This window comes from Microtus ochrogaster, chromosome 1 (genome assembly GCF_000317375.1).
Source record: "Microtus ochrogaster isolate Prairie Vole_2 chromosome 1, MicOch1.0, whole genome shotgun sequence".
NCBI lineage: Eukaryota > Metazoa > Chordata > Mammalia > Rodentia > Cricetidae > Microtus > Microtus ochrogaster.
Window position 1 is genome coordinate 22831674 of NC_022009.1, and position 22028 is coordinate 22853701.

A 22028-nucleotide genomic window follows, 5' to 3' on the forward strand; every position below is an offset into this window, starting at 1 on the left:
CTCTCTTGCACGCACACACGCACCCTAAGCAGTATACCATAAGTGATAGTGACTTAGATATTTGTCTTGCACATTTGAGGTATAATCTTGTGTTTCTGTTATAGTAATGGATTTTTGGCCTCTTTTTTTTCTTTCAAATTCTTAAAACGATCCTTAGTCCTTAGTAACAGTAAAATCTTGAAAAATACTCATTGCTGAGATAGTGATTTGCCTTAGGGTTCAGTTGGGTTTTCTAGTTGTGAGATATTGTTTAAATAGCTCAAGGGAAGAAGAATGGTCATTACTGAAGGATCTAGCAATTTTTATCTTCCCCTGGGAAATATTTTTATTTTAATTTCCTAAAGTTTTGTGTACTCTTGATTCATTAATGTTGTAAGCTAGGACTGATTCTTACATGACTATCTTGAAAGAATTTTTGTCCTTTATTGTAGACCATGTCTCTAGATGTGCAGTTGCGACATTATGAGATGCAGCAGCAACAGTTTCAACATCTCTACCAAGAGTGGGAGCGAGAGTTTCAGCTGTGGGAGGAACAGCTCCATTCCTATCCTCATAAAGATCAGCTTCAGGAGTATGAGAAGCAGTGGAAAACATGGCAAGGACATATGAAAGCCACTCAGACTTACCTCCAGGAGAAAGTCAATTCATTCCAGAATATGAAGAACCAGTATCTGGGGAACATGTCAATGCCACCTCCATTTGTCCCATATTCTCAGATGCCTCCACCTCTACCAACAATGCCTCCTCCAGTATTACCTCCATCCTTGCCACCACCAGTGATGCCCCCTGCTCTACCTACTACCTTACCACCACCTGGCATGCCCCCACCTATAATGCCACCTTCTCTACCAACCTCTGTGCCCCCACCTGGGATGCCTCCACCTCTTTCTTCAACGGGGCCACCACCAGTCCTCCCCCCACCATCTCTCTCTTCTGGGGCACCTCCACCTGTTCTGCCCCTCCCACCGTTATCTTCAGCGACACCTCCTCCAGGAATGCCTCCCCCTGGAGTTCCTCAAGGGATGCCTCCTCAGTTAACAGCAGCCCCAGTTCCACCAGCCTCTGCTTCCCAAAGCTCGCAGGTCTCAGAGAATCCTCAACAAGCACTGCTTTCCACACCTATGTCTTTTGGTTCAAAGCCACCTTCAACTTATCACCCTCCATCTCAGTCAGAACAAGTGAATTCCAAACCTCTGAACAAGGCATTCGGTTCCTTTTCATCAGAGCAAGGACTTGGCGAACCTCCAGCTGCTCCATCTCAATCTGTTTGTACTGCTAAGGACATGGCCGTGAGGTCAGGCGGACCACTTCCAGAGTCTACTAGGAGCGGTTTCTTGGAAGGTCCAAAAGGTCCCAGGTAAGTCAGCTTTCTTATTTTACCTAATGTTATATAAACTGTAATGGAATCAAAAGACTAATCTGTACAATTTTTGTGTTTCCTTTATACTTTTATATATACAGCATATTTACAGTAAAAATGTTAGTATTTGCTAATTCAGCGTGATGTAATTTAGAAAAGATTTTATGTCCTTGATTCTTTTATCTTAGCTGTGGCTAGAACAGTCAAGAATGACTATATATTTTAAGCATAATGCTGATCACTTCTTACTGACTTTCAGCCTTGGAAATATATTGTAAGCTAGGTATAGTGGTGTACTCTAATCCTACCAGCACTTGGGAAGTAGGGGCAGGAGAATTAGGAGTTCAAGGCTATCCTGAACTATACAATAAGTCAAGCCCAGGCCCAGGCCCTCTATGACACACTGCCTCATAAAACAGAAAGGAAAAGACAGAGAGATAAAGAATGAGTTTTGTTTTTTGTCTACTTGACAAATAATTGAATTAGTAAATACCATTTGCTAGATTAGTGTAAGGGTAAATAGGACTTCTTAGAAAACCATTTGTTCTGCAAATGCCAAGTTCCTGATTTTTTATTTTTTAAAATTTAAACTTACTTATTTTTGACATAGAGTTTCTCTGTGTAGTCCTGGCTGTCCTGGAGTTCACTCTGTAGAGCAGGCTGGCTTTGAACTCAAGAGCTCACCTGCCTCTGCGTCCTCAGTGCTGGGATAAGGGCTTGTGTTGCCTGTCAACTTCCTGCTTTGTACTCACAGCAATTAACAGAACAAAAGTTACAAAATCCCTGCTTCTCCTCTCTTGTTCCCCAAATGTAGAACCTTACATCCTTTATAGATTTTTTTAATTTGGGAGATGTCTGTCTTTTCTTTAGACCACATACATAGTTAGACAAGAAAAAAAAAAATGGTTGCTGTTTTGTTTTCCTTAAAAAGCATTAAATTCAGCAGGGCATGGTCTTAAAGAGCTAAGCTGTGAGCTTGTTAAAGGTTCCTGCTGCTAGGTCTGATGACCTGAGTTCTAGCCCTAAGGTCCACATAGTGGACAGAGAGAACTGACTGCTGCAGAATTGTTCTCTGACCTCCATATGGGCAGAGGTATTTGAGCACCACAAAATACAGAGCGTAACTTTAAAAAAAGAGGTAGCTGGGGTAGGGTCATATGCCTGGGCCACATAGTGAGGCAAGCTTGGTCTACATTTCAAGTATCTCTCAAAACAGCCATGTTAAATCTATGCTTCCAAACTTAGGAGAATCTAGTTTTTTCCCAAGGTAACATGTATGACAAGTTTTCTATGGAAATTTTTTTTGAGGCAAGGTCTTGCTTTGTAACCCTGACTCTCCTGAAACTTCTTACATTGAACAGTCTGACTTTGAACTGAAGAGATCCACTTGCCTCTCTTTCCCAAGTTCTGGGATTAAAGGTGTGTTCCACCACATCCATCTGGAAAAATATTTTAATCAGGTTTTTTTCCCCCAGACAGAAGTTATAGTAGAAATGCATACCATACTCGTTATACCAAATTTATAATATAGAAAAATGTGTATAATTTAATTCAATTACTGAGAGATTTAAAATATCATAAATATAAGATTATACTGAATATTTTATAATTTGCCCTTTTTTTTTTCTTTTTTCTTTTTGGTTTTTCTCTGTAGCTTTGGAGCCTGTCCTGGAACTCACTCTATTGACTAGGTTGGCCTCCAACTTACAGAGTTATGCTTATCTTCGCCCATCTCTGCCTCCCAAGTGCTGGGATTAAAGGCGTTTGCAGCTGTAATTTGCTTTTTGCTACTTACATGTATATTACTTAGTGTTTGGTTTTGGTGTCAATAGATTAAGGCCATCTTAAATTAAAGCCTTACTTTAATATTAAAAAAAAAAACAAGTGTGGTCTGGGTATGTAGCTCAGTTGGTGGAATGCTTACCTCGCCTTTTTAAAGCCCTAGCTTTGTTCCCCAGCAGCATATTGACTCTGAGTATGGTGGTACATACTTGCTGTCCCAGCCTTTGAGAGGTGGAGGTGGGAGGATTAAGACAGTAGAGCTAGTCCTTGGCTGCAGAGTAAGTTTGAAGACAGCCTGGGCTACATGAGACCTTGTCTCAAAAGAAAACAAAACATGAGTTTTTTAGTTTGTTCCTCAATTTAAAATTCTGAAACTAACATGAACAAAATTTCATCCAAAATTGAAACTAAGAAAAAGTTACATATAATTAACATGAATTCCTCTATGTGCTATGAAGCCATGTTAGAAACTTTATATCCATTTTTATCTTAGGGACTCTTCTAAATAACCTGTGAAGCTAGGGGAGTTATTTCACATCATCCTTTACAGCCTGGAGCTGCGAAGGTTGTGAGAAGCTAAGTGAGAATTGCATGACTGGAAGAATAGAGCCAAGCGCTATTGAGTGCTGCCATTCAGACTCATACTGTTCATGACTGTATTTATTTGCAGTATAACTCATCTTGTTGATTTGAACTGATGTCTGTCTCCTGGGTTGAGCGTTCCTTTTAGCAGAAAGAAAAGTGTACTCTTAGCACCTCATGTGTTTCAAGCTCCCATGATTCCTCTCATGTTTTCTTTCTTGCCTACCAAATAGGACCTATTTTAATTTTTCATACTTCAGAGATATAATTAATAATCTTAGTGTTAGAAATTTAGGAATTATCTATTGTAGTTCTGGCTGGCAAATTATGTTCATGTTGTAAGTTAGCTTGTTGTGATAGGTCTTGTACACATCACCTCTATCATATAAATCATCTCTCAGTGATTTCATGACTGTAAGTAGGTGGAAAATGCTGAGATTTGGGGTCATTATAAGTGAATTACCAGGATCAATAAAAAGATGTTCAGTGGTAAATGTATAGTGTGGTTGCCACCAAACGTTGATGACAGAGTTTAATCCCCAGAACCTACATAGTATAAGAAAGAGCTGATTCTGCAGGTTGGTCTTGACCTCCACATGCATGCTGTGACTGCATGTGCCTGCACAGGTATACACAGCACAAATAAATGATAAGATCTATGAAAATATTTAAAGAGTAAATAAATTGTCCCAGAGCATTACTCTATTGAGATGAGATTAGAATCCACAGCCTTCTGATCCACTTTTAAGTCCAGTGTATTTTCTTTATGGCAAGAAGTTGATGGACTGTAATTGAATATTGGCATGCTAATAATGGGACATTGACATATAAAACTTTGAGAGTGTTTTAGAAAGGTTTTTAGCCATTTAATTTAAATATGTTTCCATAATGTCTACCTTCTGGTTCTAGATCTGCCTCTGTGGAGCAACACAGAATGGAATATCTTACTCCTTTTCTATAGTGTATTTCTGCAGATACTGAAGACTTTCTTATCGTACCTGTTCTGCTCTTGCAGAGATATAAATTATTTGCACAATTATTGGTTTTGGTTTTAGCCTTTTCCTGATATTTTTTTAAGGGCCAGTGATAAGTTAGGCTCCTTCAGAATAAACACTTAGGGACTGAAGGATCGTGTACCTATTTACAACCTAATTCTATATATTGTGTACATACATTTTATTTTATTTTTATTTTTATTTATTTATTTATTTTAATTTTCGAGACAGGGTTTCTCCATAGCTTTTGGTTCCTGTCCTGGAACTAGCTTTTCTAGACCAGGCTGGCCTCGACCTCACAGAGATCCGCCTGCCTCTGCCTTCCGAGTGCTGGGATTAAAGGCGTGCGCCACCACCGCCCGGCATGTACATACATTTAAAAAATATTTATTTGCACTTAATGTATTTTATTTATATTTATATGAATGTTACATGCATACAAGTACCCAAGGATGCCAGAAGAAGGCATTAGATGCCCTGAGGCTGGAGTTCTAAGTGGCTGTTAGCCCCCTGACAGGAGTGCTGAGAATCAGATTCTGTTCCTCTTACCAGAGCAGCAAGTGTTCTTAACTACGAAGTTATCTCTTTAGCCCCTACTTACGTATTTTAATTGTTTTTGTTGTGTTTGTTTGACTGGTTTTTGGTTACTCAGTTGTATTGACTTGCTTTGAACTAAACATCAGTTTTTCTTATCAGGTATTTACATTTGTATTAAGTCTGGTGTCTCATCGTGAATATGTGTAGTTTTGTTTTCCAAAGACTTTACACTTAACTATTAGCATTTGATCTGTTTGGGTTTGAGCAACCATTTTAGTCTGCTGAAGTCTTGGTCAGTGCTGCTTGTGTTGCTCTACATATGTATAGTTTTATCAACTGCAACTTGATTTATTTTTTTTAATTATTTATTTATTATGTATACAATATTCTGCCTACACATATGCCTGCAGGCCAGAAGAGGGCACCACACCTCATTACAGATGGTTGTGAGCCACCATGTGGTTGCTGGGAATTGAACTCAGGTCCTTTGGAAGAACAGGCAATGCCCTTAACCGCTGAGCCATCTCTCCAGCCCCAACTTGATTTCTTTTTTTGATTAGTTTAGTTTGATGTGGTTTCATCTCTTGAGACAGATTAGCTCAGGTTGATGTGGAATTCATTATGTAGCCCAGAGTAGTTACAAACTCTTGATCCTCCTGCATCAGTCTCCTGAGGGCTAAGGTCATAGGCATGTGTCAACATGCTGAAACTCCCTTCTTCCTGTTTTCTTTTGGTTTTTCAAGACAGGGTTTCCATGTGGCTTTGGAGCCTGTCCTGGAACTAGCTCTTATAGACCAGGCTGGTCTCGAACTCACAAAGATCAGCCAGCCTCTGCCTCCCGAGCGCTGGGATTAAAGGTGTGTGTCACCACCGCCCGGCCAGTTTTTTCAGTAATGACGCTTTCTATTGAAAGTGAATGTAGAAAAGTACCAGGTTATTATACACAGCTCTGTGAACTTTCACAAAGACATGTTCATGTCATTACTACTCAGATCAAGAAGTAAAAATGACTAGTGTTTAAGTCGTCCTCCTCAGTGGTCTAAAGAGATGGTTCAGTCAAGAGCCTTTGTTGTTCTTGAGGAGGACCTGGCTTTGAACTCATGGTGGTTCACAAACACCTTAACTCTAATTCTAGGGGATCCACTTCTGACTTCTGTGGTCACAAAGCACGCACATAGTACACAATATACATACAGACAAAACACACATAAAAGGAATAAATCTAATTTTTAAAAAATCCTCCTCATCCTCCTTCTCAGTCATTTTCCCCTCAGCCCAAAGATGACCACTGTACTGTCTTTTAAACCGCAGGTTGCCTATTTTGAGCTTTATTGTTAATGGGATCATACTTTATGTACTCCTTTGACTATGGTGTCTTTCATTTGATATTCTGTTGTAAGATTGTGTCATGTGTAACATTCTCCTTTCTGGGGAATAGCCCATTAATATGATTTTACCATAATCTGTTTATTCTAATACAGTTATGATTAAAAATGCTGAAACCTGTTTTCTTATTGCATTTATTAGTCTGTTTTTATTTGTGTATGCATGTGTACTTGCTGCAGCCAACTGTGAAAGTCAGAGGACAACCTGCGGGAGTTGGTTCTCCTTCCACTATAGGGCCCCCAGGGGTGGCACTCAGGTCTTGAGGTTTGGCAGGAGGTACCTTTACCCACTGAGCTATCTCACTGGCCTGCAATGTGTCTTTTGGCGCTGTATAAATCTTGACATGTGCCTGAATGCATGCGTATGATTTTGTTTAGCTATTTTTTTTTTTTTTGAGACAGGGTTTCTCTGTGGCTTTGGAGCCTGTCCTGGCACTAGCTCTGTAAGACCAGGCTGGTCTCGAACTCACAGAGATCCGCCTGCCTCTGCCTCCCAAGTGCTGGGATTAAAGGCGTGCGCCACCATCGCCCGGCTGTTTAGCTATTTTTTATGTGTAGGTTGTAATCATGTTGTATGTACTTTTTGAGTTTGTCATTTTCACTTGACATGTTACTGTCAGACTCATCCACGTTGTTTGTGTTGAGGTAGTTTGTTTATTCTTGTTCCTACACAATTTTCCTTTGTATGGATATACTATAATTTACTTAAAGAATTGGAGTTGTTTGATCATAGGGTCTTCTGGTCTGAATATGCTCTACAGTGGTAGATAAGAGGTGGTTTCAGTTTCTTTTCACTAGTATTATTTCAGAGTTTGTTATTTTGTTATTATTTTTTAACCTCCTTGTCAACTCTTAGTATTGTTAAACTTTCAAAATGTAAGTTGCATTGGTGGATGTTAATATTACTGTGGTAATAGTTGGAATTTTGCACTTCTTGATACCTGGTAGAGTTATACTGTTTTCCATTTGATTGTTAGTGGGCTACATTTCCTCTTGTATGAGATGCTGATTCGAGGCTTTTTTCATTAGAATATGTACTTTATTTCTTACTGATTTATAGAAGTTTGCAATATATTCTAGAACCAGTTCATGTTCCACTTTATAGGTCTCTCAGTCTACACTTTAACTACCCGTTACAGCAGAAAATGTGTCATTGTTGACCATCTAGGTTTAGTGAACCCTTTTTAGTTTAAATTTTAAGGTGATTTACAGAAAAATTGAAAAGGATGGTTAAAAACCAGCTTTTACATTTTAATAAGCATTTTAAAAGAGTAAACTTACTTTGAATAAAATAGTTTGACACATAAAATCATAAAAGATAAATGTCATGTAACCTTTTAGCAAATCAAGATGGTCCAAATTCTTGCCACAGAATATGTGTTAAAGGTCTTTGCTATTTAATGACTAACTGGTGGTGTACTGTATATCTTCTGTCCTTAAGAAGGTATTGTTGGGTCATGTGCTGGTGGTGCAGGCCTTTAATCCCAGCACTTAGGAGGCAGGGACAGGCAGATCTCTGTGAGTTTGAGGTCAGCCTGGGCTACACAGCAAGTTCCAGGACTGGCTCCATACATAGCTACAGAGGTCCTGAGTTTAATTCCCTGCTCACTACCATCTGTAATGAGATCTGGTACCCTCTTCTGGCCTGCAGGCAGAACAATGTATATATAATAAATGAATAAAATCTTTTTTTTTTTTTTTTCGAGACAGGGTTTCTCTGTGGTTTTGGAGCCTGTCCTGGAACTAGTTCTTGTAGACCAAGCTGGTCTCAAACTCACAGAGATCCGCCTGCCTCTGCCTCCTGAGTGCTGGGATTAAAGGCGTGCCCCACCACCGCCCGGCAATAAAATCTTTTTTAAAATGTATTGTTGTTAAAGGGGGCTGGAGCTGGAGAGATGTTAGGTAGTTTAGAGCACTGACTGCTCTCCCAGAGGCTCTGGGTTTGATTCTCAGTACCCACATGGCAGCTCACAGCTGTCTGTAACTCCAGTTCCAAGATCAGACATTCTCTTAGACATGCATGTAGGCAAAACACCCATACACAAAGATAGATAGATAGATAGATAGATAGATAGATAGATAGATAGATAGATAGATACATACATACATACATACATGATAGATAGATACATACATACATGATAGATAGATAGATAGATAGATACATACATACATACATACATACATACATACATACATACATACATAGAAAGAATTGTTTGCTTATCAGTTCTTGAGCTTAAGAAAATTCATCTACAATAGTGTCATCTGAAGACTTACAAATTCACTTATATAAGGAATTGAATATGTTTTAGAGCCTGGAATGCTGTTCTCTCTGTGCATATCTTTTGATTCTAATAATTAAAAAAAATATTCCAGTAATTTAAAAAACCATTTTATGTGTCTGAGTGTTTTATCTATAGTGTGTCTCTGTGAACCACGTACACACTTGGTGTTAGTAGAGTCCAGAAGAGGGTGTTAGATCCGCTGGAACTGCAGTTACAGGTGCTTGTGAGCCACGTGGGTGCTGTGAATTTAACACATGTTCTCTAGAAGAGTAGCCAGTGCTCTTAACCACTGAACTGTCTCTTTAGCTCCCCAGTTGTAATAATTTTGAAACAACTTTATGTGCTAGTTTTCTTCTCTTCATTACTATAATTGGAAAATGAAAATCTAAATTTTTATTTGGCTTAATGAAGCCCAAAAGCAGAGTATAATATTTTGGGCAGTTCTAAGGTGATAACATTTTATTTTACCTTTGTTTCATTGTCTTAGACCATTCATTTTGTTGTGGTTGTCTTCTTATTCTGGTCTTTTTAAGCATAATTAAGAAAAATTGACATTATGATGAGAATTCAAGTCAGTGATAAATTATGGAGTAGTTCAGGATATAGGGGAAAATCATTAAGATCTCAATTTTTATAAATTTAAGAATTCAATGAACCCAAATGATAGTTACAGACAATATACACTTTTTTTAAAACATTTATTTGTGGCTATGTGAGGGAGTGGAGATTAGAGGACTTGCTGAAATTAGGTCTTTCCTCCCATCAGTGAGTCCCAAAGATAGCACTCAGGCTTAGTGGTCAGGACATTGACCTGCTGAGCTTTCCCGCTGACCCTATTCTATATTTTAAAACTTAAAATTTCTGTTTGTTCATATGTAGGACTAGGAGGAAAGCTGTTATGAAATATGTTTTTATCTTTAGCTATGACTATTTTTAAATTTTTTTTAGCTAGTACAGAGTATACAAGCAGAGCATTAAAGTTAATGATATCTTTGACTTTTGGGGGGTGTTTCTTTTTTTGTCTTGTATGTATGTATGTATGTATGCTTTTCTGCATATATGTTTACTGCATGGTGTCTGTTGCTTTTGGGGAGTGAGGTGAGGGGATGTTGAGACAAGATCTGCCTGTGCAGCCTTGGCTGTCCTGGAACTCTAATAGACCAGGCTGACCTTGAACTCAGAGATCAACACGCTTCTGTCTCCTGAATACTGGGATTGAAGGCTTATGTCACTAGACTCTATGCCTGGTGATCTTGGAGTTTAGAAGATGGTATCAGATCTAGAATTGGAATTATAGGTGGTCATGAGCCACCATATGGGTCTTGGGTACTGATCCTGGCTCCTTTTCAAGAGCAAGTCTTTTAACCACCAAGTCTAATCTCTAGCCAGTGGTTCTCAACCTTCGTAATTCCTCGACCCTTTACTACTGTTCTCATGTTGTGGTGACCTTTAGCTATAAAATTATTTGTTGCTTCTTTGTAACTGTAATTTTGCTACTGTTGTGAATCATAATGTAAATATCTGATTTGTGGGATATCTGATATGCAACCCCTTTAAGAGGGTCATTTGAACCATAGGTTTGAAAGACACCCCCACCCTACAGGAACTCATGAGAGACCGTCCTTGCTGCAATCACACGAGGTTTATTGACAGGGATCAGCGCTGGGGCAGAGATTCATATCTCACACAGGGAGGCGTTGGACCCTGAGTAGCTGGGAGAAAAGGGGCATTTAAGGGAAGAAACCACAACCCAGTAATCCAAAGCGGGTAGGGACGGCATCATTGGAAAATTCCGAAAATACCAGTGATCATGAAAATTCCGAAAATACCAGTGATCATCACAAGGGGATAACTCCCTGTTTCTCAAGATTATTCTCAAGATTATAATCTAACTTTATCTTCAGCTAGTTACTGAAACAGAGTCACTGAACCGGCTAACCTAGATTTTTGGCTCTATTTTTTCCTGCTAGAGGAGTCTGGATTTATCTGGGTCTTTCATCTCCCCGCTTCGTCTAGTACCTAGTTCTAATCATAGAACTAGATTTTAGTCTCTTCTTGACCTCGTAAAGTGCTATATTGGTGGCATAACATCAAAATCTGAACAGCACTTATTCCTTCTCTAATGAAGGTAATTAGTTTATTTAATATACATGAACCTATAATCAGTAGCAGAAGCAAAATTAGGAGTGGTCCATAAGGGAAGATATCAGAGTAGTCATCCAAGGAGATCTATTAAACCAGCTCTCAAACCATCCCTGAAGTGCTTCTCTGTCTTTTGTCTAACCTTTACCTAAACTTACTCATGGAGTCTTTAATTACTCCTGAATGGTCCACATAGAAACAACATTCTTCTCTGAGAGCAGCGCATAATCCTCTGTCTTTTAAGAATAACAAATCTAATCCCCTTCTATTCTGTAAGATCACTTCTGAAAGGGAAGTCAATGACTCTTCAAGTTTGAAAATAGATTGCTCTAGAGCCCTCAAATCTTCATCCATGGCTATTCTTAATTCATTGAAGTACTGAGGGACCTGTATTAGGGCAGTGATACCTGTCCCAACACCAGCAGCTACCCCAAGGCCCAGGATTACTGCTAGTGTCAGAGAAATAGGTTCTTATCGAAAGCAAGTTGGATGCTTGTCAAACTCATCTTCAAGCATGTTAGCTGGATGATAAAAGACCCTAGGTACCAATTGTACAAGCACACGGTAATCTTTGATGTTATTAAAAACCGATGTCAACATGCAAGGTATCAGGCCTGTACTACAAGCCCACCATTTACCTAAACCGGGAACCAAGTACCTGGTGTCAGGAGTCTTAGGGCTCTTAAGAGTCTCATTACATAAACGTTTGTAGGCAGCCGGTGGATTTCCCAGACATGTCCCTACACCTGTAACCTCAGTAAGAGCCAGCCTATGATTAGTCCCCCAAACATAAGCCTCCTGACTGGTGGTGTTGTTAAAAGCCCCGGATACTGCAATTCCTTCCTAATAAGGAGGTCCTGATGCTAAGCAAAGCCAGCAGGATTCTGTCATGTTGGGGTTCGTTTGATTCAGCATAAAGAATGCCCCTCATATGAGGTTAAGCAATCTCTGTCCCATGGACGGAAGGGTCAGGGAAGTCATGTTTGCCCCAGGCAAGGGGCTGGGAGTTGTGGTCTTATTAGTGGATCCCTCCTGAGTTCTTGGGGGGTTTAGGGCTGGGGGACCCTGTTTAGTCAGTACCTGATTGGGCCCTATGGGCCGTCTTGTTAGCTCAATCTTCTGTCTGATCTTGAATATAATACCCTCATCTATCCTTTCTTTATAGAACCTAAGTCCCCAATAATATCCTGATATCCAACCCGTAGCCTTCTTCCCTGATTCAGTAAAATTTATCTGCAGGGGGTGGCACCAGCCTTGGCAGGCTCCCTGGCTCAGCTCCTTCCACTTGGAGAAATCTGAGTGCGAATAGTTGGCTCCAACTGAGATGTAACCCTAGGAAGAGGAGGGTTTCCAATAGGTGTCTCCAGTGGTTTCACATCCCCAGGTTTTACAATAGAAATGATAACTCCCAGAGGCAGGCGGATCTCTGTGAGTTCAAGACCAGCCTGGTCTACAAGAGCTAGTTCCAGGACAGGCTCCAAAACCACAGAGAAACCCTGTCTCGAAAAAACCAAAAAAGAAAAAAGAAATGATAACTCCCCCAATAGGTAGGTTTCAAGCTCCGATCTCGATGGAGCCTAGGACAAACATAGAAGGATAGGGAGCTTAACATGGCTCTTCTGTCTGGACTACTACATCCCTGCCATGGGTCTAGAACCCATCGTCCTGGAGGAGAAGCCTCTGTGGGTGGTCTAGAGGTATCAAAGTATCCTTCAAGGTCCCAGGGTTTGGGGACCCCTATAGTCAATTTTACATAAGTCTGGGTAGAGAGTGGGCCACCATGTTCCTGGAGGAGCCTCCCTTGTGAGTTCCCATATGACATCCCCTCCCCCTGTTAGGACCTGCCAAGTGATTGAGTCGTTGGGGCGCATGGGGGTTATTGTTCTTCACCTGAACTGGGTTTAGGTGCACAATGCAGATGCAGCTTAAAGGGTCCCTAGTTTTTTCCAGTTTCCATTCATCTTTGGCCGGTGCAGGAGCTCGTCTCACATGGGAGGCGTGTATCCAGGCTGAGATGCATGCTTTCCACTTTCACTGCCATGGTAGTTGTCAGGAGCACTAAGTAGGGTCCCTTCCAGCCAGGTTCTAGGTTCCCGACTCCATGTTGCCAAACTAGTACAGCTTCTCCCACTTGGATATGGTGTGGCACGTGTGGGTCCCCAGGCTTGTATGCTTCTTTTAGTTGTTTCCAGAGCTGGCGCCTTACTACTTCAAGGGCCTTCAGACTGGCAGATGATGGTCTAGGAAGAACAGCATCAGGATTATGTATCCTACCTGCCTCAGTAAGCAGTGGCGGCCCCCCACATAGGATCTCATAAGGGGTGAGTTTAAATTACCCTGGGGTGTTTCGAACCTGGAACAGGGCAAAGGGAAAGAGGGCTGTCTAGTCATTTCCGCTGGTCTCTAGAGCCAATTTTGTCGGTGTCTCTTTTAGGGTTTTATTCATCCTTTCTACCTGACCTGAGCTCTGGGGTCGGTTAGCACAATGTAATTTCCAATTGATCCCCAGTTAGGTGGCCAGTCCCTGACTTACCTGGACAACAAAGGCAGGTCCATTATCAGACCCGATTACCTTGGGTATCTCAAACCTCGGGAAGATTTCTTCTATGATCTTCTTAGCCACCACATTGGCCGTCTCAGTCCTGGTAGGAAAAACTTCTACCCAGTCTGAAAAAGTATCTATAAAAACTGATAAGTACTTGTTACCATATCTGGCTGGCTTAATTTCTGTAAAATCTACTTCCCAGTAGGCCCTAGGCCGGTGGCCCCTGAGCCTCTTCCCAGGAGTATATATGGAGTGTCCTGCATTAGTTATAGCACAGGCCTTGCAGCTTTTGACTACTTCTTCTGCCAAGTCAGAGAGTACCATAACATATTAGTTGGAGGACCTAACCACATCTTTTAGTTTCTTGGCCCCTAAGTGGGTCAGGTAATGTAAGTTGGTAACATACTTGTGCCCTTCTTTTTGTGGAAGGACTAGTTTTCCTCCTTCTGTCTCTACTGCCCCGTATGGGGTTTTCTTTTTTTTTGGTTTTTAGAGACAGGGTTTCTCTTTGGCTTTGGAGCTTGTCCTGGTACTAGCTCTTGTAGACCAGGCTGGTCTCGAACTCACAGAGATCCACCTGCCTCTGCCTCCCGAGTGCTGGGATTAAAGGCATGCGCCACCATCGCCCGGCCCGTATGGGGTTTTCTTTACCAGTCCTAATTTGCCCATAACTTGATAGTCCTTGGGGGTGTATCTAAAGTTGGTTTCACTGCTATCATGATAATATTTAGGCTCTTTGACTGCCAGGATCATTGCTCCCTGAGCCGCCTGTTTAGCAGTTAGGTCTGCCATCTGATTTCCTTTAGCCACAGCATCTCGAGCTTTTTGGTGTTCTGGACAATGTATGATGGCTACCTTCTTTGGCAAATATATGGCCTCTAGGAGGCTCAAAATTTCTTCTTTATTTTTTATGTCTTTTTCTGCAGATGTCAACAATCCTCTTTGTCTGTGTATTGCTCCGTGTATATGGGCAATGGCAAAAGCATGCCTGGTTAGTGTTATATCCAAATCCGTGGGGTTTCCACAAAAGCCAACAAAGGAGACCGAGTCCCATATGTAAAAGCAAAGAGCCTTTATTTTAATCAAGTTTGCAAACTCGGTCTCTCCGCATGTCCAATGTATTGGAATATCTGGGAGAGCTCCGAGCTCAATTAAAATTGGGTTTTTATAGTAAAGGTGGGGGTAAGGTGTCTCTGAGGTTCAGGACCCCTGATTGGCTGACATTTGTCTAGGGGTGTCCTGCTGAGGTACGCTGGCAGGTGGTCCTATCTACAGTGGTTGGAATGTCAGGCATTTCTTTTGAATGGTCTGTTCTTGTGTGGGGTTGGGTAATCTCAGTTTGTAATGTTTTCCTGCTACCAGGTATTGCTTCAGGGTAAACTACTGAAACTCGGGCCTCTTACTAAATTTATCAAAGGCCAGAGACCCAGATGATAATGGTTGGAAGTAAAGAAGTTCCTTTGGGTGACCTGCCCAGACTTAGATTATCATGGCTGGCCCCCACAGTTAGTACCTTTACATATATTCCAATACGTATTATTTAACTAAGAAATACTCATAACTCTTAGAGGTTTTTTTTTTTCTCTTAGAGTTTTTAATAATGTGTTTTATCTTTTGATTATGTGGCTATGTGCACATGAGATTAAAGGTTATCCTGCAGTTTAGGTTATAGGCATTGGGTAGCTGTGGACATGTGTTCTGCAAACTAAACTCGGGTCCTCTGAAAGAGTAGTACATGCCTTAACTGCTAAGCCATCTCTCCAGCCCCTAGAATTCTTATTTCTACAACTGATCATGTGGTCATAGGTGATTCTTATACCTAGCTCCTCTTGGCTGCCATTCCATATCCACTTTATTCTCTGCAGATACCTCAGGTGATCCTGGCTCTTTGTTGACTCACACAGAGAGGGTCAAGACCTCTGTCCTTTATTATTATTATTATTATTTTATATTTTAATATGTATGTGTGTGCCTGTGGAGGCCAGAAAAGGATTCCTTGGAACTAGAATCACGGGTGTCTACGAGTCACCTGATAGGGATGCTGGGAACTGAACTCTGGTCCTCTGAAAGAGCAGCTCTCACTCGTAACTATAACTGCTCAGCCTGTTTTATCTTGTGAGTGTGCCTTTGTATGGTGTGTGACATATTTGTGGATGCACCTGTTTGGATGTGTATAGAGAGATTGATGTTGGTGTCTTCCCATCATAGTCTGTATTTATGAAACAGAATCTCTTGCTGAACCCAGAGCTGGTAATCTGGCTAAGTTAGCTAGCCAGTTTGTCCCAGAGATTCCTGACTGCCTCCTGTGCACAGACTGCCACATCCACTCTTGTTTGTTTATTTATATTTTATGTGTATTAGTGTTTTCCTACATATATTTGTGGACCATGTGCTTGCTTGTTACCTGCAGAAGTCAGAAGAAAATGTGAGATCCCCTGGAACTGGAGTTACAGGTAATTGTGAGCTACCATGTGGGTGCTGGGACTTGAACCCAGGTTCTCTGCAAGGGCAAGTGTTAAACCACTGAAGCATTGCTCCATCTCCCCCATCCAGTTTTTATGTGGATACTGGAGCTCTAAACTCCAATCCTCACTCTTGCACCACAAGCATTTTATCCATTGAGTTATATCTACAGCCCTTCCATTGACTTTAATCTTGGAGCACAGAAGTATTAAGAGCTGTCCTTGAAGAATCTCTCACGGTTCAGATTATACTGTTTACCTCATGTGGCCCAGCATCCTCCCAAGAGGTAGGATTAGCTGAATGTAGTGGTACAAGTGGTACACACCTGTAGTCCCAGAATTTACACAAAGCAGGAGGGTCATGGCTTCTAGGCCAGCTTGGGCTACGTGATAAGACTCTTAAACAAACAGGATTGGTTACTTCCAGCCAATACAGTACCCTCCATTTTTGTTGATTCAGCTTCCATTTTATAGATTTAGTGTTGGCTCCCTGCTGTAGAAGTAGTTCCCCCTGTTGAAACTAGCAAAGCCCAAAGGGACCGAGATTGGGAGCTAAATATTTGCTGGAATTAATTTTATTACTCTTCATTGGTTTCCCACATAGTGAATCAAAAACCCTTCATTTAAAAAAGCATGGAAAAAAATGTCAACTAAATCAGAAACTTTGTTGTCATCTTAAATGTGTGTGTGTGTACGTGTGTGTGTGTGTGTGTGTGTGAGTGTGTGTGTGTGCGTGTACATACACGTACATGTACTACGTACTGGGCTTCACTCACAGTCACCATGGAATGAACCCCTGCTAGGCTATCTGTTCATTCTGCTGATGATTCCTTTTGTGTAATCTCATATAATCCTATTTGTCAATTTGACAATTATATGTTGTTGGAATTATTTTCTTTTCTTAATATTTATGTGCTTATGCATATGTATATGTTCTATGTGTATATAGGAACCCTTGGAGGGCAGAAGAGGAGTTGCAGATACCCAACATGAGGGTACTGGGAACTGAACCTGGGCCCTCTGCAAGGGCAGTAAGCACTCCTAACCCCCTAACCATCTCTCTAGCTCCTCTAAATCTCTCTAGCTTCCCTTTTCACACTTACTTAATTCCTGCTGGCTACAAAATGCTGTCAGTTCTAACTTTACATCACTCACTTGATCTCTGTTTTTACAGTTTCTTAGCCGGTTTGTTGGTATCACCTTCCTTATCTGAATTGTTGATTATGAGTTCTAGGCCAACTGAGCCTATATAATGAGGCCCTGTCTCAAACAAAACAAACAAGATCAATTACTCTGTAAACTTTCTTCCTCTTCATCTTTTTTTTTTAAACGAAATGAATCTTTTATACGTCGGATTATATTTAGTGACTATAAAGCAATTGCAAAATTATTTTAAACTCTGTATTAACCAGTTGAATTAATCAGTGTTATAGAAATCCAAAGACAAAAGTCTTTAACAGATTAGAAATTATTCTCTTTCAAGATTTATACAGTGGCTTAGAAACTTGGGTTCCTTATTGTTTACTTCACCATCCCTTTGTGTATTGCCCTTATTTACATACATATTGTTGTTGGGAAGCATCATAAAAAGAGGAAGTGTGAAGAGGAGGATAAGCCTACTACAGACAGGAGCCACCCAGAAGGATGTGTCAGTCACTTTTAGATCTTTTGCTAGAGCTTGGTGTGAGTTCTAGCTATAAGAGAGGTTAAGAAAGAGTACAGTAAGACTGAAAGTACAGTAAGGTTGGATCAGAGTGGGAGAAGGGGGAGTGCGTATTGGATCTCATCAATAGTGCCTGCTGTACAAGACAAACAAACAGGTCTTCTAGAGACTGACACTCACCTACCTCTCTGCCTTATTCCTTTGCGTGCTGTCTTTCTACTCATCCTTTCCCAACTCCCCAACTCTTCAGCCACACTAAACCATTTGCAAACATGGTATGTGCTTCTCTGCCCCTTTCCTTCTTATATTGCTTTTTTAGCCTAAGGCACCCTTACCATTCTGTCAAAAGTTGCTTTTCAAGTCTCAAGTGAAACATTTCTGCCCTATAAACCATTTATAGGGTGGTTCCTCTCACCTGGGTAGTACTGACCATTCTCTAGAAGTCTGTTGTCTTTTTATTTGTTGACACTTTATCTACACTTATTATTTTTTTAAATTTGATTGTAGATCCTGAGAGCCCTGATGACATTATATTATTTTTTTCTTTTAAAGATTTATTTATTTAATGTACGTTGGGGTTTTGCCTGCAAGCATGTCTGTATGAGGGTGTTAGATACCCTGGAACTGGAGTTACTGTTGTGAACTGCCATGTGGGTGCTCGGTATTGAACCCAGGTCCTTTAAAAGAGCAGCCGGTGCTCTTAACTACTTGAGCCATCTCTCCAGCCCCACATTTTATTATCTCTTATGTTTTGTATACTGCCTGTTGGAAGGAATATTTCTTTAATTATTGAGTGGTCCATAACCATCAAATTTCTGACAAGACTTTCTAAAACTTTAGAGAACAGTTTTAAAATATGCCTGGTATGTGTGTGTATGTGAGACATTTGTTAATCAAGATTTTAGTTCTGGTTCCAACAGTATTTATAATTATATTTTTCTACTAATTGTTCCATACTTGGTTTTTAGTTAAAATATTTAACCCTAAAAGTACTCAATAGTTATGGAGTTTTGTTTTTTTTCTGTTAAAAAGGAGTGGACTATTCCATGTAATAAGGCACAACACTTTTAATTGCTTTTTAACGTTTCAGTAGATCATGACTGGCTGCAGATTGGTTGAAGTGGATTAGATAATGCTGGCATGCTTTCTAAATCTAGACCTAAAATCTTGCAGGCACTGCTGCCTTAACCTTCTGGTTTCTGAGAGGTGACAAGGGGTTTGCTAATGACTGAGTCACTGTTATAAACAAAGTCTAAGGCAAGAGTGCCTTCAGTAATCTTACATGGAGAATTTTCTTTTCCTGCTTTACTGTCTTGAGTAATATCTTTTGTTTTACTTGTAGATTTGATGGTCCTCGAAGATTTGAGGATTTAGGGTCAAGGTGTGAAGGACCGAGACCCAAAGGGCCTCGTTTTGAAGGAAATCGCCCCGATGGGCCAAGACCCAGATATGAAAGTCACCCAGCAGAGGGCACTAAAAGCAAATGGGGAACCATCCCCCGGGGTCCAGCGTCTCAATTTTATATAACTCCCAGTACATCCCTAAGCCCTCGACAGAGTGGACCACAGTGGAAAGGCCCCAAAGCAACTGTTGGACAGCAGCATCAGCAGCAACCTAAGTCACAAGCAGAGCCTCTTTCAGGAAACAAAGAACCATTAGCAGACACAAGTAGTAACCTGCAGAAGAATTTTAAAATGCAATCAGCTGCATTTTCCACTGCTGCAGACGTCAAGGACACCAAGGCGGCTCAGTCAAATGAGAATCTAAGCGACTCTCAACAAGAGCCACCTAAAGGCCAAGTCTCGGAAGGGCCCATAGAGCCCTCTAATTGGAACCAGAATTCTCAAACTATGGAGACTGGAATGGACAAAGCCCAAGGTGTTACCCGGCCTGTATTCCTTGCAAGTAAACCTGTACCTACTCCAGCTACCTTTTCCTTCAAATTGGAGAACGTGGTGGGAGGAACAGCAGCAGCATTGACTGTAGATAATGGTTTCAAACCTTTGGGTTTTGGTTTGCCCCACTCAGAAAACAACCAAGGAAAAGGTCTGCCTCAGCCAGATAGCAGAGAAAATATATTAGAAGGGAATAAAGGTAGCAGCTCATCTTATAGAGATCCTGGGCAAAACAGAGTGGAAGGTACACAGGATAAAGAACTAGTAAACAGAGGCCATTGTGAGACAATTAGTCAAGGCCCAGGACTGGTCAAAGAAGAAGATTTCCACGATAAGATGATGGGGAAAAGAGAAGACAGTCATGAGAAAATGAACAGAGGAGAAGGCAGTCGGGACAGGGTGTTGGTGTGGCCGGGAAGCAGTCGGAACAAAGTGCCAGGTGGTCCACAAGACAGCCAGGACAGTAGAGATGACAGCCGAGAAAGGGGGCCACCTCTCAGGGCTGGCAGTCAGGAGAGAGGACCTCCTCGAAGGGCTGGAAGTAGAGAGAGAGTACCGCCCCGAAGAGCTGGGAGCAGAGAGAGGGGACCAAGTCGGGGACCAGGCAGTCGAGAAAGGGGACTAGGAAGGCCAGATTTTGGTCATGATAGAGTTCCATTCAGACCAGAACCGGGAGATGGTGGGGAGAAAATGTATTCTTATCACCGAGATGAGCCTCCAAGGGCTCCGTGGAACCATGGAGAAGAGAGAGGACATGAAGAGTTCCCATTAGATGGTAGAAATGCTCCACTTGAGCGAGAAAGACTTGATGACTGGGATAGAGAGAAATACTGGAGAGAGTGCGAACGTGACTATCAAGATGATACGCTAGATCCATACGGCAGAGAGGACAGGTTCTCAGCACCACAGTCTCGGGCTCATGATGGAGACAGGCGAGGTTGGTGGGATGATTGGGAAAGAGATCAGGACATGGATGAGGGTTATGGTAGGGAAATGGACAGAGACTTAGACAGAGATGTGGATCGGATTAGAAGACCCATGGATATGTATGATAGAAATGTGGATAATGAGTGGGACAGAGATTATGGGAGACCGCTGGATGAACAAGAATCACAGTTTCATGAACGGGATATTCCATCTCTTCCACCTTTGCCACCCCTCCCACCTCTTCCACCTTTGGATAGATACCGGGATGATAGATGGAGAGAAGAAAGAAATCGAGACCATGGGTATGACCGAGATTTCCGTGATAGGGGTGAGTTGAGGATTCGAGAATATCCAGAAAGAGGAGATTCATGGCGGGAAAAGAGAGATTATGTTCCTGACAGAATGGACTGGGAAAGAGAACGGTTGTCAGACAGATGGTACCCATCTGATGTGGATAGACATTCCCCCATGGCGGAACATATGCCATCCTCACATCATTCCTCTGAAATGATGGGGTCTGATACAAATTTAGACTCTGACCAAGGCCTTGGAGGGGTAATGGTTCTCAGTCAGAGGCAGCACGAAATCATTTTGAAAGCTGCACAAGAATTGAAAATGCTTCGGTAAGTTCACTCCTTAAGATCGTTTCTTTTAGTTCAAACAGATTTTCATACTGTCTTTATTTTTCTTTTCATTAAGTGTTTTTAATGGTACTCTTTTAAACCTTATTTCTTATCACATACTTTGAATTTGTATTTCTGGTTATTCATTGCTGTTTGGGATTAGGATGGGTATTTGGAAACTGTTAACGATGCAATATGCTCTAGGATTGCTGTTCTTGGCCTTTGTGGATGTTGCTGGCATATCTTGAGTGTGCATGTTTTAAGTGTTAAATCTCAACCTTTCAGGTCTCTAGGTTTCATGGGGCTCGCATATTGAGCTGTCGTTTTCAGTAGGCAGGTTGTTCTTTGGCATTGGATCTGATAGGCTTCATAGTCTCTAGTCTTTGATGCGATGGTGGAAGGCACTTTAGTTTTCTCTGCTGGTATTAAGAATGCTTTACCTGGGAGTGTCTTCAGATTTGTCTACTGATACTTGTTTTAGCGATGGTCATCTTTCCTTTTACCTGGAAGCAGGTATTTCTTCCTGTATTTTCATTGTGAAGTTGGATTTTTTTTAAACTTATATTCAGCTCTGTGGGTATTATATTATATAATGTTTCTCATATAGTTGTAATAGTAAGGTTATTTTTGGTTTTGGTTTTTTTCCAAACAGGTTTTCAAGAAAATAAATGGTTAAGTTTTGATAGATTCTAATGTGTTTGTTTCATCTTTCAATTTTGGTCTACATTTGCAGGTTATGCTAATTGAATTTGTAACTGAAGCATTACATTAGTACTAGAAAAATGTGACAGCAAAACCTAACTAGTGAGAATGAAAGGCAGTGTCCAGGGGGCAGATGGTTT

At 41.1% G+C, this 22028-nt stretch overlaps 1 protein-coding gene across 2 annotated transcripts in view; it reads left to right on the plus strand.

The window, feature by feature from the left end:
* The window catches only part of Ylpm1 (YLP motif containing 1), a 78963-nt gene that overhangs the window by 17757 nt on the left and 39178 nt on the right, over window positions 1-22028 (plus strand). For both annotated transcript variants that reach the window (XM_026780114.1, XM_005343356.2), the window contains exons 4-5: window positions 432-1357; window positions 19084-21186. In XM_026780114.1, the coding sequence (XP_026635915.1) occupies window positions 432-1357; window positions 19084-21186 (3029 nt within the window). The remainder of the gene's footprint in view (window positions 1-431; window positions 1358-19083; window positions 21187-22028) is intronic.